The 16,082-nt window shown below is 35.8% G+C and overlaps 1 protein-coding gene across 8 annotated transcripts in view; it reads left to right on the forward strand.

Annotated features, from left to right (window-relative positions):
- The window catches only part of ANAPC10 (anaphase promoting complex subunit 10), a 309,570-nt gene that overhangs the window by 62,762 nt on the left and 230,726 nt on the right, over window positions 1–16,082 (forward strand). The window contains exon 5 of one of the 8 annotated variants that reach the window (XM_053216915.1): window positions 11,229–11,275. The exons of the other annotated variants lie outside the window; for them this stretch is intronic. Within the exon in view, the coding sequence (XP_053072890.1) occupies window positions 11,229–11,261 (33 nt within the window). The 3' untranslated portion in view covers window positions 11,262–11,275. The remainder of the gene's footprint in view (window positions 1–11,228; window positions 11,276–16,082) is intronic. 8 annotated transcript variants of the gene reach the window in all.

Raw genomic sequence — 16,082 nt, forward strand, 5'->3', positions numbered from 1 at the left:
AAAAAAAAGAATCCCTGTTAAAATAATCTTATATTCTTTAACTTACCTGAATTTCAGTTTTGTATGAGGTAACCTAAGTATTTAGATTCAGTAAACTCCTCTGAAGTTGAGGAAAAGGTACTCTGATTATTTAGTAGTAGTGTGTTTAGAGTAAATCAAGTTTTTCAGGCAGAGTATATTATCCTTCAAGGTCCTATTTTTGCTTTTTCTCTCATCTCACTTAATTGTAGTGAATCTAGCCAATCAATATATGTTGTTTACATAGTGTGTCTCTTTTTACACATGCCCTATACAATAATAACTGTGGCCTTTGACTTATTCCTCTAATTGCAGTTTCTTTGAGATTCATGAGAAAAATAAATAGCCCCTTTCAAAAGAATTGTATCTGTTTTCATTGTCCACTAACTACTATACTTATTTTAGATGTAATTACTAAAACCTCAAAACTTAATCTGAAAGCTTTATTTCCCTATTTTATGAATTACAGTAAAGTGGTGTTACACACAAAACTTGTGTAAGCAATGAGTGTGATGCCAATGGTCTTAAAAGCTCATTCTTAGATCTTTAGACTGTTCCTGCAAGAGTTGAATTTCCTCTTTTCTTTCCTTTTCTCTTCTTTCTTTCTTTCTTTCTTTCTTTCTTTCTTTCTTTCTTTCTTTCTTTCTAATTAGGAGCCGCTTGAAAGACATGCATTTCTTTAGCTATTATAAATATTATATTTTGGCTACATTATTTTATAAAATTGCTTTTATAGAAGTTCTCTTTAGTGGTAATCCATAGGCCTACATTGAGACATCTAGGAAATAAGAAATGTTATTATTGTAATTCTGTTAGGAACATTGTCAAGGATGTAGTCCACTATATCTCAAAGTGGCCTTTTAATACAGATCCAGAGTAAAAATTTCCTTCAGATCTGAATTCACGAAGGCATTTGGGTTGTTACTATACACATACACACAGGTTCTTCTGCTCCAGACCCTTCAGCATAGGGACTTTGGTAGATATGAAAAACCTACCAGTTGTGAGGGAGCGGTGATTGGGGGACAAAGTATGGCAACTCTGTTAGTCACCAGTAGATGATATTAGCAGTTGCTTTTGTAGTTAAAAATTTGCATATGTCATTAAATGGACTTATGATAGCTCTTTGGAAACTGATCTGTTTATAAGTAGAAGAGCCTCTATACCATGTCACAACCAGTAATGATACCCACTTTGCTTTGGCTGCCAGGAACCATGGAGCCAAATTTGTAACCTACTTAATAATTGTATATATATTTTTATGCACTAAACTTTACCCTTCTGCCATTTATTTAGTAATTTTATGGAATATATTTTGTTTAGTTTTTATTTAAATTCTGGTTAACATACAGTGTAATGTTTAAGCTGTACAGTGAAGTGATTCAACACTTCCATACATCACCTGGTGCTCATCACAACAAGTGCACTCCTTGTTCCTTATCACCTATTTAACCCATCCCTCACCCACCTCCCTCTGGTAACCATCAGTTTGTTCTCTGTAGTTAAGAGTATAGTTAAGAGTCTGTTTCTTTGCCTCTCTCTCTCTCTCTCTCTCTCTCTCTCTCTCTCTCTCTCCCCCCGCCCCCCTTTGCTCATTTGTTTTGTTAAGTTCCACATACGAGTAAAATCATACTGTGTTTGTCTTTCTCTGCCTGCCTTTATTTCACTTAGCATAATACCCTCTACGTCCATCCATGGTAGTTGCAGATGGCAAGATTTCATTCTTTTTTATGGCTGAGTAATATTCCTGTGTGTGTGTGTGTGTGTGTGTGTGTGTGTGTACACATACATATACATATAATGTATATGCACACACACACACATACACACCATATCTTCTTTATCCATTCATCAGTCAGTGGACATTTGGGCTATTTCCATAATTTGGCTATAGATAATGCTGCTGTAAATATCAGAGTGTATATATCCCTTTGATTAGTATTTTTATATTCTTTGGGGAATTAGCTAATAGTATTTCTTGGATACTAATAGTATAGCTGGATTGTAAGGTAGTTCTATTTTTAACTTTTTTTCCTTCTAACAAGTAACATCTTTTTTCAATTTAAAAAAAAAAAAAATTTTTTTTTTTTTGAGACAGAGAGAGACAGAGCATGAGCAGGGGAGGGGCAGACACAGAATCCGAAGCAGGCTCCAGGCTCTGAGCTGTCAGCACAGAGCCTGACGCGGGGCTCGAACTCGCAGAGCATGATGACATCATGCCTTGAGCCGAAGTCAGACGCTCAACCGACTGAGCAACCCAAGCGCCCCAGTTTTTTTAAAGTGTTAATTTAAATTCCAGTTAGTTAACATACAGATATTAGTTTCAGGTATACAATTCAGTGATTCAACACTTCCATACAACATCTGGTGCTCATCACATATTTTTAACTTTTTATTGAGGAAAACTCCATACTCTTTTGCGGAGTGGCTGCATCAGTTTGCTTTCCCACCAACAGTGCAAGAGGGCTCCTCTTTCTCCACATCCTTGCCAACACCTGTTGTTTCTTGTGTTGTTGATTTTAGTATGGCATATTTCTTATGAGCTGCCATAAATCTTTGATAGCTTCCACTAGCACAAGGATAGTATCTGTCTTGATACCCCTCAAGCCTAAGTACTTGGCACATAGGTGTTTAGTTAACATTTGTGCAATTTGTTGTTGTTTATGCAGTGGCCCTTGTATTTACTTTAAAGATAGTATGTGTGTGGGGGGGGAGGGGGGATTTGTTTTAGCTTTCCTGAAGGAAAGGGTCCAAGGCAGATTAGTTTTTAAACTGATTCTACCCTAGCAGCCCCATTTTCTGGTATAAGCATGTGCTCTTAGAGATCATGAAAAAAGGAAATGTAATTTACTAGGGAGAATCCAGGAGACTCATAACTTACCTCTTATCATGGCCCAAAGGTGATAAGCTCACGTTAAGTATGATAAGGAAGGTACTTCAAGGAATGAGAACAAACTGAGGAATGAAAAGAAATCTGTCTTCACTCATCTACCTTAGCATTTTAGGTAGCTGCTTCACATTTAAGATAATAAAAGGATTAAAAAAAAACCCTCAAAATTATTCTCAGCTAGTTTGTAAAATCTGGTTGTTGAGCGTTAGCTTTATCTATTTAAAAATTTTACTATTTCTCTGTAGAAAATTAGTGAAAGGCACTGAGAGGTGTTCCCTGCTTTAAAATACTTACCTTGTATGAAGAGTTGCCTTGTGTTGAAAGAGAATTGTCTAAGGCAAGTATGGAATTCAAATTTGAAAATTCCCTTGACTAAGATCAGGATTATCAGTGGCATGGAATTATCATGACTCACTGAACTCCATTTAACCTGAATTTGTAGTTATTTGAAACTTGCTGCTATTCCCCCAGAGTCATATTGTACTCGCCATTGAACGCAGAGTTCTCTAACCTTGGCTTTGGGCAGGGGGGGGGGGTGTGCAAAAACCCAGGCTGTTTCATAATCTGCAATCTGGGTTTTAAATATTGTACTCAAAATGGGACAGAAGGATGAGGCCTACGCCAGAGGAAGGAATATGTTTCTAGATTGTCTTTGCCACATGCTGCTTTAATCATAGGTTTTGTAGTCAGATCAGAGTTGCAATCTTGGTACTATTACTTCTCTATTTTGTGATATAGGGCACTTTCTCTGTTCTTTCTCTGTTTACTTTAAAAAATAAGAATCACAATACCTATTTTATTTGGGTGGTTGTTAAGATTAAATGAGATTAAGCGGTGTAAAAACATCTGCAACATACCAAATACATTGTTTTTTCAGTCAATGTAAATTTATATCCGTCTATATATCTTTTTTTCAGTTTATTTATTTTGAGAGAGAGGGAGAGAGAGAAAATATGAGTGGGGGAGGGGTGGAGAGACAGGGAGAGAGAGAATCCCAAGCAGGCTCCACCCTGTCAGCACAGAGCCCAATGTGGTGCTCAAACTCAAAAACCGCGAGATTATGACCTGAGCCAAAATCAAGAGTCGGACACTTAACCGACAGAGCTACCCAGGGGCCCCTCCAAATATCTTTTTCACTTCAGTTTTATAATGGCCGCTTTATCCTTACTCATACATGATTGCACAAGGTTGGAAAATGCTAGATAAATGTCGTCTCTTTTTTAAGGCATGCTCTAATAACAGAGAGTAGGTAAGTCGTCTTGGATTCAGTTCTTTACTGTGTGAGCTGGTTTTTTTTTTTTTAATTAAGGTTGATATTTTGCATTTCAAAATCAGTTGTCCAGAATTGGATAGAGCATATGTCCCATGCAGGTTTTCTAGTTTTTGTTTTTTATTTTAATGAGATTTCCATTACAGATTCAGTTCTTTGAAACTATAGCATCAGTGGCATTGGTATTATGTGCCTTTTAAAAGGGAATAAATGGTTTAGCAATTTTAATTTTCCTTATATGATCTAGTTAATAGTATAAGATCTGTTGGATCACATGTTGATCCACTGCGTCAATATATTAGATCTTTCTTTACTAATTAAGGCAATAGTTTACTAACTTGGATACATCCTTTGATTTTGCACTCTGTTATTGAAATTTTTTTGTGTTTATAGAACACAATTTATTTTTATTTGATTTATTTAAAAAGTAAGCAAAGCTGACTTAATATCGAGGACTCGGAATTCTACTTCTCAGCCCTTCTACTTTCTTTGCAGGATATATTCTTTCAAACTGATGCAACATTTATCATAATAAACTTATAGAGTAGGGGGGAATAAATGGACATTTAAAAATGCCACTTATGCACATCTTAACTGTCATTACTTTTAGCTAAGCCAGTATTTTCATAAAAGCTCTGTTTATCCTAATTGCACAAATATTTTTACAAATATTTCCACTAAGCAGTGAGTGAAGCCCTGAGAGTCAACTCTGGCCAATCTGAAAGCTCCCATAGCAGGGAAGTTGGGAATAGTGATTGAGTTTTTGGAATGCACACAGGCTGTGCTCCTGTTAATAGGCATTTGCTTTTAGGACAGTTTGGCCTAATGATTGAACAAGTTATTTCTGTTTGAAATTGGTAAAGCAAAAACAGAGGTAATCACAGTACGATTTTTGCTAGAATATATGTTAAGTAGCCTTACTAGACCAAATAGTTTTAAAAAACATTACTGTATGAAAAATTTATTCAGCTTATTTTAAAAATCCTTCTTTGAAAAGAAATCTGATATCTTGATACCTGCAGTATTAAGGCAGCTTTTCACTTCGTTGTGACCTGGCATAACAGAAAATACTTTTGGCTTAGAAATCGGAGTATTAGGTGTGACAGTTTGGATGACTTTGTGTGTTGCATGTATGTGGGCAGGTAGTTATACTGGTCTGTGTGTGGAAGATTGCGTGTCCATTCATATATGTGAGAGTGCATTTGGATTGGAAGTGATATGAAAAAAAATACTGTCTTGCCTTTAGTAAAACTTTAGTGTTGATATGATTATATGGATATCAAAACACCCTTATTCATTCATTCATTCATTCATCCTTTCATTCATTCATTCATTCGTTTCTTTCCGGTTGTTACTCAGTTATAATTAGATATCAATCATTCTTTTATATGGTGGTTTTGAAGATTGGCAATACAGGTGATCCTGGGAGATGACTCAGTGTTATCTCATAATTTTTAGGCCAAGTGATGTTGAAAGACTACAATTTGGCAAACTAGACTGATCTGGTTTTACATCTCTTATTTTTGCAACTTATTAGCTGTGTGAAACTTGGGAACATATTTAGCACCTCTGAAGCCTCAGGTTCCTCATACATAGAATAGGGAGGGAAATGCCTTTTTCACTGGATTCCTGAGATGATTAAGATAGTTTGCAAAGTATGGATTCATATTTCATGCCACATAGTAAGCACTCAAATAATGCAAACTCTCTTTTGTTGTTTTAAAAATTAAATAATATTTGACAACTAAAGACTTTTTGAATATTTGAAGTATAATGCAAATTAATTTCCACATAGCTTCTGAGAGAGTAGTAGTGTTTTTTGCATCTTGGGAGAAATCTTGATAGGAGCAGTGGATATTGCACAATAAAAGATTCTTGGGGTGCCTGGGTGGCTCAGTCAGTTAAGTGAACGATTCTTGATTTTGGTTCAGGTCATGATCTCATAGCTGGTGTGTTTGAGGCCTTCAGTAGGCTCTGTGCTGTCAGCAGATCTAAGTGTGAAGTGGTATTCTCTCTCCCCCTTCTCTTCCCCTCCCCTGCTCATCCTCTCTCTTTCCCTCTCAAAATAAATAAACATTTAGAAAAATAAAGGATTCTCCTATTCTTTATTTAGTTATATAAATTTAGTTGTATGAACCATATAAGCAAATATAGGCATACTGGAGGATTATTATTTTTTATTTTGATTATTTTTTAAAAGCTTCAACATCTTTATGGTGAACTTTCTTGTAACAAAAATTATGTAATTTGGCAAACCACAAGAGACTCATTTTTTTTTAAATTCTTTTTAATATTATTTATTTTTGAGAGAGAGAAACAAAGCATGAGCAGGGGAGGGGCATAGAGAGAGGGAGACACAGAATCTGAAACAGGCTCCAGACTCTGAGCTGTCAGCACAGAGCCTGACGTGGAGCTCGAGCTCATGGTTCGTGAGATCATGACCCGAGCCAAAGCTGAACCCTCAGCCGACAGAGCCACCCAGGCGCCCCAAACCATAAGAGACTGTTAACTATAGAGAACAAACTGAGGGTTGGTGGAGGGAAAGGGGGGGGGGATGGGCTAGATGGGTGGTGGGTATTAAGGAGGGCACTTGTTAAGATGAATATTGGGTGTTGCATGTAAGTGATGAATCACTGAATTCTACTCCTGAAACCAATATTATACTATATGTAAACTAACTGGAATTTAAATAAAAACTTGAAACAAACAAACAAAAGAATTGTGGTGATAGATGCACATTGGATTGTACACTTTAAATGGGTGAATTGTGGGATGCCTGGGTGGCTCAGTTGGTTGAGCATGAGTCCACCTCTTGATTTTGGCTCAGGTCATGATCTCATAGTTCATCGGTTCGAGCTCCCTGTTGGGCTCCATGCTGACAGCCCGGGGTCTGCTTGGGATTCTCTCTCTGCATCCTCTCTGCCCCTCCCTAGCTCATGGGTGTGTGCTGCCTATCTGTCTATCTCTCAAAATAAATAAATAAACTTAAATGGGTGAATTGTATGGTATGTGAATTATATAGCAATAAAGCTGTTTAAACTTTTTTTAATTACTCTATATAATTTGTATATTGTAACTTACAAATTAATTCAATTTGGGGAGAATGTAGAGTTTCCATCAAATAATATTCCACCAATGTGGGAAAAATGACGTTACTGTGGTATGTTGTTAAGATAAGCTTAAAATCCCATTAGATACTAGTATTGTTATGTTTCTGAGGTTAATTGGCTGCATTCAGTTATGGGTTATGAACAGTCCCACTTGAATAATCCACCAACCTATCAGGCAGAAAGACCAGGAGTTCACAGGACTAATTGACCTTGCTAGTATAATAGAACAGTTACAAATAGGGTTCTCTTTGCCAACAACATTGCAAATGAAAACCCCAGAAGAAACTGTTATGTCCTGTCCTGGAATGCTGTGATTCAGTTAGCAGACTGTGGCTGGAGGTGGGTCATGGTGGGCAGGAATTGCGGGGAATGAAATGTAAAGGATAGGAGGGAGAATTTTGGAAAGAAATTAAATAGGCCAGTTGTTAGACACACATAGTTTTAGAAACGATTTAGCTATCTTGAATCTCTACAAAGTAGTAGTGTCTTTGAATCTCTGTAAAAGTAGCATCTAAGTTTTGTTTTGTTTTTCACCCTTCCCAGTCTGTAAATCAAGCCCTTTTGTACAGATTTGATAGCCATTATTGCAGTGAGCTCTTTTCTGGAAGGTAAGAACACATCTTTGACAAAGCAGTGCTGTAATGAGGATGAAACATGTTTGTCATCCTGCAGTCTTGCTTCATTTACATGTTATACCAATGTAAGACACATATTGTCAGGGCACCATTATATCTTTGACTCTAAAATGGATTTGTTTGTTTGTTTGTTTTTTGAAATAGGTTTGGATTTGCGCCAGGGTGGGGGAAGGAGGAATGTTGGGAAGAGACAGAGAGAGAAAACATTCACTCCATGACAAATTTTGACTATTTGTTTTTAATTCTCTCTCCCTCTCTTTTTTAGTAATGACGAAAATCATGTATTTTATTAAAGAACCCCCAAAGCAATAGATCAGTTTTCCTTAAAGTAAATATTTTCAAATGCTCTAAGAAACTTAGTGAACCAGTATCAATAGGCTTGGTCTTTAAAGGAAATAACAAAAAGAACATTAGCTTAAAATGCATTTTAGGTAAATGTATCCCCAGAATAAGCTATGAGAAATTGAGCAGCAGATATCAGCCTTCATTGAAATATTGTAGTAGGGTGATGACATTCCTGTTGCATTTTACTTTTTACAAAGGCATCTTTTACATTGTAAGAAAAAGACAGTCAGATTGTTAAATGGGCTTCAAAAAATAGTAATAAAAAAAGATTTATAATGGAAAGAATTGATGGTATATTTCACCTAGAGTATGAAACAATGTGTAATAAGGGATTTTGTGGTTTTACAGCTCAGTGCATGTGTTTGAAAGCTGTTCTCTCAGCAACGTGGGTGGCAGGTTATGCTACCATATAATGTATTGTAGTTGGCTCTCCACACTTGTCAGGGTTAGTGTTCAACCATTCGGAAAATTTTCCCATTGTTCTATCATGTGAACCAAGACTAGTGTTGAATTCCCAATAACTTACAGAAAAAAGGTTTAATTAGAAAGTTTGAAATTTGATTACATCTTTTTGTTGTAATAAAGTGCTATATGTTTTAGTATTTTATCTATGACCACAGTGATTTTTTAGTCAAAAAGATACCAAAATCAAAACTTCATCTTATTCTTTTTTTAAATAGGTTTTACAGAAATTTGTATACTGAATCTTGCTCTTTTTTCTGTATTAACACTCTGTTTCCATCTTAAGCATTTTGCTTTAGATGGACCATGGCTCTTGGCAGCTAGTGCATTTTTAGCAAATAATACTGTTTCTAGTAAGAGTTGCGGAGAAGAGAAAAAAAAAACTTAGTGTGAGGTCCTTGTAAACTGAACCTTTGGAACATTACTTTATTTCTTTTTTCCCCCCTTTTGTGCTTCTTCTCTATTTGTGTAATGGTTATAAATTACATCCTTTGAAAAGAAGAATTAAAAACATTTTTTGTTTTGTTATTTTTGTAGTTGATTTTTTTTCTTTACCTGTTATTTTAAAGATACACAGAGAAATAAGCAATTATGGTATTGAAATTCCATTGTGCCAGCACCTCCAGAGCATAATCCAAAAAAAACAGAAAACCGCCTGGTGGGTTGTCTGTAGTATGCTTGTGTGAACATCAGTGTCTGCTGTTCACACATCATTTTTTTAGTAAAAGTTCCTCTTGGAATAAAGACTCTGTGTTTTCTGAGTGTAGTGAAACATTAGTTGGTCTTTACATTTTAAATTTGTAAGGATTTCTGTTTATAGAATAAGTTGTTATAGATGTGTATTACATGATCGTCACAGGCACATCAAGAAGTAGAGAAAAGCCTTGTATGTTTATGTACTACAAAATAATGAAAAACTTTAAATGAAATTATAAAATATTAAAGGTGAGGAATAATGAGCCTTTGATATAAAGAAGGATTAATTTGAATGTTGACTTTTGCCCTTTAAAATCTATTTTATTTATAAAGTGAAGTGTGTCTTGGCTTGATGACTGTAAAAGTATCGTAAATTTGTCCTGTATCCTACTTGAAATTCAGATACTCAAATATGGTGGCTTTTTGACAATATTAGTAAAAGTTTTCAAATGACCCTACATAATTATTGTAACCAAGAAATATATTAGAAAGTATACTTATAGATCCTTACATTGATTGTTTTCATTTCTAATCGCATTCACTTCATTCATTTTTATTCTTATTATGCTTCTGGGTGTCATATTAGGCACAGACCGCAAACTTACAAAATGGGGTCCAGTGTATTCGCAGTCTCTGCCTTTCATTCAGACTCATAAAACATCAAAAAGAAAAAAGCATTTACCAGATAATGGGGAACTTTGGCTTTGATTTAGTTAGATGGTGGGGCACCTGGGTGGCTCAGTCGGTTAAGTTCCAGCTTCGGCTCAGGTCATGATCTCACGGTTCGTGGGTTTGAGCCCTACATTGGGCTCTGTGCTGACGTCTCAGAGTCTGGAGCCTGTTTCGGATTCTGTGTCTCCCTCTCTCTCTTTGCCCTTCCCCCACTTGCTCTCTGTCTCTCTCTCCCTCAAAAATAAATAAACCTTAAAAAATTTTTTTTTTTAAGTTTCATTAAATGGAAGTTGATGCCCACAATCTCCTGTAAGGTATATCTGAATCGTTCGTTTTTTTTTTTCTTTGAAACTTTCCATGTACAGGTTAATAAGAGTAAATACACACATCTCTGCTGATATTGGGTTTTTACCCATTTCAACTCTTTTTCATAGATAATTTCAGTTTGTTTGCCTGTGAATTCCATTCTGAATTTCTTGACCAATTAAAATGCACTTATAACTGCATTTCATAACAATCCCAAGAATCTTTTAGTTATTATTACTTCTGATTATTAGGATGAATTTACTGTCTACCTGGGACCAGTTATTACATTTAGTCATAAGGTCCAGTAGGCAATGATTCTGACTAATCTCTCAAATGTTTTCCTCAATTTGCTTCTTATTAGTTGTCTTAACCTTTCAGTCCTGAAGATGGAAGAAATTGTCCTCTACACAAGATATATCTCGCATACGTTTCTCGGAAAGCGAAGTGAAAGCACCACGTCCTTAACATACTAGTTTTCTAAGGGCCTAAGACTCCTGAGTCTCCTGATTGCCACGAAGCCTAATTGCTCACAAGGCAACCTGGCACACTGCCATTTCCCCACTGGGCTGTTTGTTGGTGCATGTGAATAGAACAAAAATGGCTTTGCTTTTTCTACTCAGTTGTCACTGATTGCAGTTTTAGGAAACAAGTTAACATTTTTCTTAAAATTGTAGTAATTCACATCAAGATGAAGTCAAATTTCATAGTATTTAAGCAATAAGTTATATAGTTACTTCAGAGCTTCTAAAATCTATATAAAATAAAATTCATTACTTCTTGCTCCAAAATATTCATTTTGTATAACTCCACCTGAACTATTCTAGACAGATATTCCAGATTTGGATAAACACTTCTGAAAATAAATTATAAGGTGAGTTTTTGAGTTTTTAAAATACTTCTGTAAACAAAATCTATTATATATGTGAATTATGGAATCAATGGAAATCACAGACCTGGCAGACAAAATTTATATGTGTGGGTGAGCTACTTCAGCTGTTTTGAAGCCTGTTATTGAGAATACTAGAGATGTTTACATTTTAATTTTTAATGTAACCGGGGATGTATCATGGGTTTTGACCTTTGCCTAGACCTGTAACCAGAATTTCATTTATTCCCATTGTCGTGCTTTACTTGTAGGTACTATCACTAATAGAAAACAGTGAATATTGTGGGACTTTTCACACAGTTGAGGTATTTTCCTATTTTCTCCCCAGTATAGTTCCACATCTCTTTAAAGAATATACAGTATTGTAGCTTTCTGAATTGCCAATATTAATTCACTTGTACTCATCTCAGAATATATTCTTGTTTTATTTTTATTCCAGACAGACATATTTTAAGACTATTTTATTACTTTGATGTTCACAGTTTTGGCAGGGAAATTGCTTTCAAATCCTGGCTTCCTCCTTCACCAGTGAGGTGACCCTCAGCAAACTATATAACCTGTCTGTGAACTCTAGGTCCCTCAGCTGTAAATTAGGGATGTGGTGTCGGAAGGATTAAAATAAATGTATGTTAAGTGCCTGGCACATGGTAGCAGCTCAATAAATGGTAGTTGAAAGGAGCAAAGCCTTGAAAACTGGTAATGTTTTTATAGGCTGTAAAAGCATCCACCACTATGCTTTTCCATATAATCTTTTGAAATTGGGTTTAACTACACATAACTATTGGCTTTACATTTATGTCTTTGGATTGATAAAGATCCAAGAGCAATGGGCTTGGGAGTCATCTGCTGGGGTTTGAGTTCCTGCACTGCCACTTCACTATGAACCTTGGGAAGTTTGCCTTCTCTGTGCCTCAGATTTCTTGTGTATAAAATGAAGATGAAAATAGTGTACGTCGTAGGACTGTTGCATGTATTACTAGAATAAATCAGTACGTGTAAAACTCCTAAAACAATGCCTGGCAAAGAGTAAGTGTTCCAAACATGTTAGTTGTTATGAACTATTATTATCTCATGGAAAAAGAAAAGTCATAAGGCCAGAAAACTTGGAATCAGCCCTAATTAATGAATGTCTCTTTCATCCACTTCTAAATACTTCCTGTTACCTTTCTAGTTGCTTCAGAGCCCCACATCTCCTGAAAGTATATTTATGATTATATAGAAGTTAGAATTCTGTTTTTTATTCATTGCTATCATATAATTGTGATGCCCTTACAGTGAAAATTTTAGATGTCTCTTAATTAAATGTAACTTGAGTTTGTCACCTGCTTCTTATAGGCCTTGCCCTAGTTAGCTTTTTAATAGTCCTTTTGAAGGCAGCTTGATTGTGAAAAGACTTTTTAAAGATTCATTACCAAGTTGAATGTTTTTTTAATTAAAAAAATTTTTTTAGAATTAAATTTTTTTTATTTTGAGAGAGAGAAAGAGTGAGCAAGCAAGAGTGGGGGAGAGTGGCAGCACAGAGCCTGATGAAGGGCTTGATATTGCTGCTCTGGGATCATGACCTAAGCCGAAATCAGGAGTCGGACACTCAACTGACTGAGCCACCCAGATGCCCCTGAAAGTTCTTTTTAAAAAAGAATTGGGTCTCCATGTATCCTTCTTCAACTGGAATTTTTTTAAACAAGCAACTTTTTTACTTGGCGGTTAAATGATTATTATAAAAAGCATTTTATAGTGATTTTTTTCAGATCTTAAATTCCTGTTTTTCCCGTTGTTTTTCAATGCTTTACAATAAAATGGTAGGCCATTAAACAGCCTGTTTGCTTAGATGCATTACTGACGTGTGCTTAAAGCTATCTCTAGCCTTTCCTTGTTGTAAGATTTAGGGGATAGAATTAATGTACTTTTTAATTTACTTAAAAATTACTCATGTATGTGAAAAGTCCAAAATTGTATATATTTGCATAACGTTTTCTCAGATCTGCTGTACATACAAATTACTTCATTTTTGTTCTGAGATAAAAGATCAATGTTATCCTTGTAGATAAATTTACCTTGTAAATGCAATAAACATTCATTTATTTTAGAGCTCATTTAACAGCATATTATAATTCATTTGGAATAACAAGGACTAGGAGAAAGCTAACCTTTCTATGTAGTATGAGAAGTTCTACAACTGTGTGCTGGAGTTTCATTTGTGTGCTTAATGCTCCCTCGTCCCCAAAGTTTACAAAGCACTCATACAGTTTATATGTGTATATAACCTATCTAGTGTAAGAAATAGAACCTTATGAGCATCCCAGAAGTTGGGAGTATGCCTCTTTCCTTCACTATCACAATCCTATCTCTGCTCTTTAGAGGTAACCAGTATTGCTAACTTTTTTATAGTAATTTCTTAGCTTTCTTTATACTTTTACCACCTATATGCATCCTTAGTAGTAGGCTAGTGCTGCATGGGTTTTTTTGTTTGTTTATTTTTGAGAGAGGAAGAGAAAGAGACAGAGCATGAGCAGGGGAGGGACAGAGAGAGAGGGAGTCACAGAATCCAAAGCAGGCTTGAGGCTCTGTCAGCACAGAGCCCGATGTGGGACTTTAACTCATGAGCCGTGAGATCATGACCTGAGCTGAAGTTGATGCTAAACCAACGCAGCCACCCAGGCACCCCTGTTTTTGTTTTTCGTGTTTTTTTTTTTTGTTTGTTTTTTTAATGTTTATTTATTTTAGAGAGAGGGGTGGGAAGGGGCAGAGAGAGAGGGAGACCAAGCATGTGAAGCCGACTCTGTGCTGACAGCAGAGAACCTGACTCAGGACTCAAATCCACAAACCACAAGATCATGATCTGAGCTGAAGTCGGGTGCTTAGCCTACTGAGCCTCCCAGTCGCCCCGGTTAGTGCATGATTTGGAACTCTAAGTGGGTTAGACTTGATATTGTCAAATTTTGCCTCTATTTTTTTTTTGTTTTTGCCAGCTTTATGAGTCTTAGTCTTTAATTTTCAGTTACCTTAACATTGAATTTTTTACGCTTCCCTTTTTGAGTTTAATTTTGAAGTTTAAATCTATTTTTACTATAGTGAAACATGTACATAGGTTAAAAGTCTGAAAGGATTGTGACAGCATTTATAGTAGTAGCACCTATCTCCCTATCCCACACTCCTATCCCACTCCTTAGGAGCAATCCTCTTAGTTATTTTAGCCTTTTTTCATGTATTTGCTTTCATATTTTTAAATAATATATGTACATAGATCTCTATACTACATACATACAACTGTGAATGTATGGGTACCTATCTGTATTTAAAGACATGATCTAATGGTGTCTTAACTATGAAATATTGGATTTAGCCCTATAATCCCATTTCTTCTCTCATAGACTTCCCTTCTCTTCATCTTCCTGGTGTGACTTTTCATGGTATTTGCTGATTATGCACATTTTCATTTTTATGACCACATAAGTATTGTTCATACCCGATTCATGTCATGTCCTATGCTTAAATTTCCTTTATATGTATAATTTCATTTTTCTGGAATTAATAGTTGCCTCCTTTTTTTCTTAATGTTTAAAATATTATCAGTATCAGTATATCCCTGAGTTTTCTTGCCGACCTATAAAATACCTTTTTTTATTTTATTTTATTTTTTATTTTTTATTTTTTAAAATTTACATCCAAATTAGTTAGTATGTAGTGCAACAATCATTTCAGGAGTAGATTCCTTAGGGCCCCTTACCCATTTAGCCCATCCCCTCTCCCACACTCCCTCCAGTAACCCTCTGTTTGTTCTCCATATTTATGAGTCTCTTATGCTTTGTCCCCTCCCTGTTTTTATATTCTTTTTGTTTCCCTTCCCTTATGTTCATCTGTTTTGTCTCTTAAAGTCCTCATATGAATGAAGTCATAGATATTTGTCTTTCTCTGACTGACTAATTTCACTTACCATAATACCCTCCAGTTCCATCCACATAGTTGCAAATTGCAAGATTTCATTCTTTTGGATTGCCGAGTAATACTCCATTGTATGTATATACCACATCTTCTTTACCCATTCATCCATTGATGGACATTTGGGCTCTTTAATACTTTGGCTATTGTTGATAGTGCTGCTACAAACATGGGGGTGCATGTGTCCCTTCGAAACAGCACACTTGTATTCCGTGGATAAATGCCTAGTAGTGCAATTGCTGGGTCGTAGGGTAGTTCTATTTTTAGTTTTGTGAGGAACCTCCATATTGTTTTCCAGAGTGGCTGCACCAGCTTGCATTCCCACCAGCAATGCAAAAGAGATCTCTTTCTCTACATCCTCGCCAACATCTGTTGTTGCCTGAGTTGTTAATGTTAGCCATTCTGACAGGTGTAAGGTGGTATCTCATTGTGGTTTTGATTTGCATTTCCCTGATGATGAGTGATGTGGAGCATTTTTTCATGTGTCAGTTGGCCATCTGGATGTCTTCTTTGGAGAAGTGTCTATTCATGTCTTTTGCCCATTTCTTCACTGGATTATTTGTTTTTTGGGTGTTGAGTTTGATAAGTTCTTTATAGATTTTGGATACTAACCCTTTATCTGATAATGTCATTTGCAAATATTCTCCCATTCTGTCGGTTGCCTTTTAGTTTTGCTGATGGTTTCCTTCATTGTGCAGAAGCTTTTTATTTTGATGAGGTCCCAGTAGTTCATTTTTGCTTTTGTTTCACTTGCCTGCGGAGACGTGTTGAGTAAGAAGTTGCTGCAGCCAAGATCAAAGAGGTTTTTGCCTGCTTTCTCCTCAAGGATTTTGATGGCTTCCTGTCTTACATG

This window comes from Acinonyx jubatus, chromosome B1 (assembly GCF_027475565.1).
Source record: "Acinonyx jubatus isolate Ajub_Pintada_27869175 chromosome B1, VMU_Ajub_asm_v1.0, whole genome shotgun sequence".
In the NCBI taxonomy this organism is placed as follows: domain Eukaryota; kingdom Metazoa; phylum Chordata; class Mammalia; order Carnivora; family Felidae; genus Acinonyx; species Acinonyx jubatus.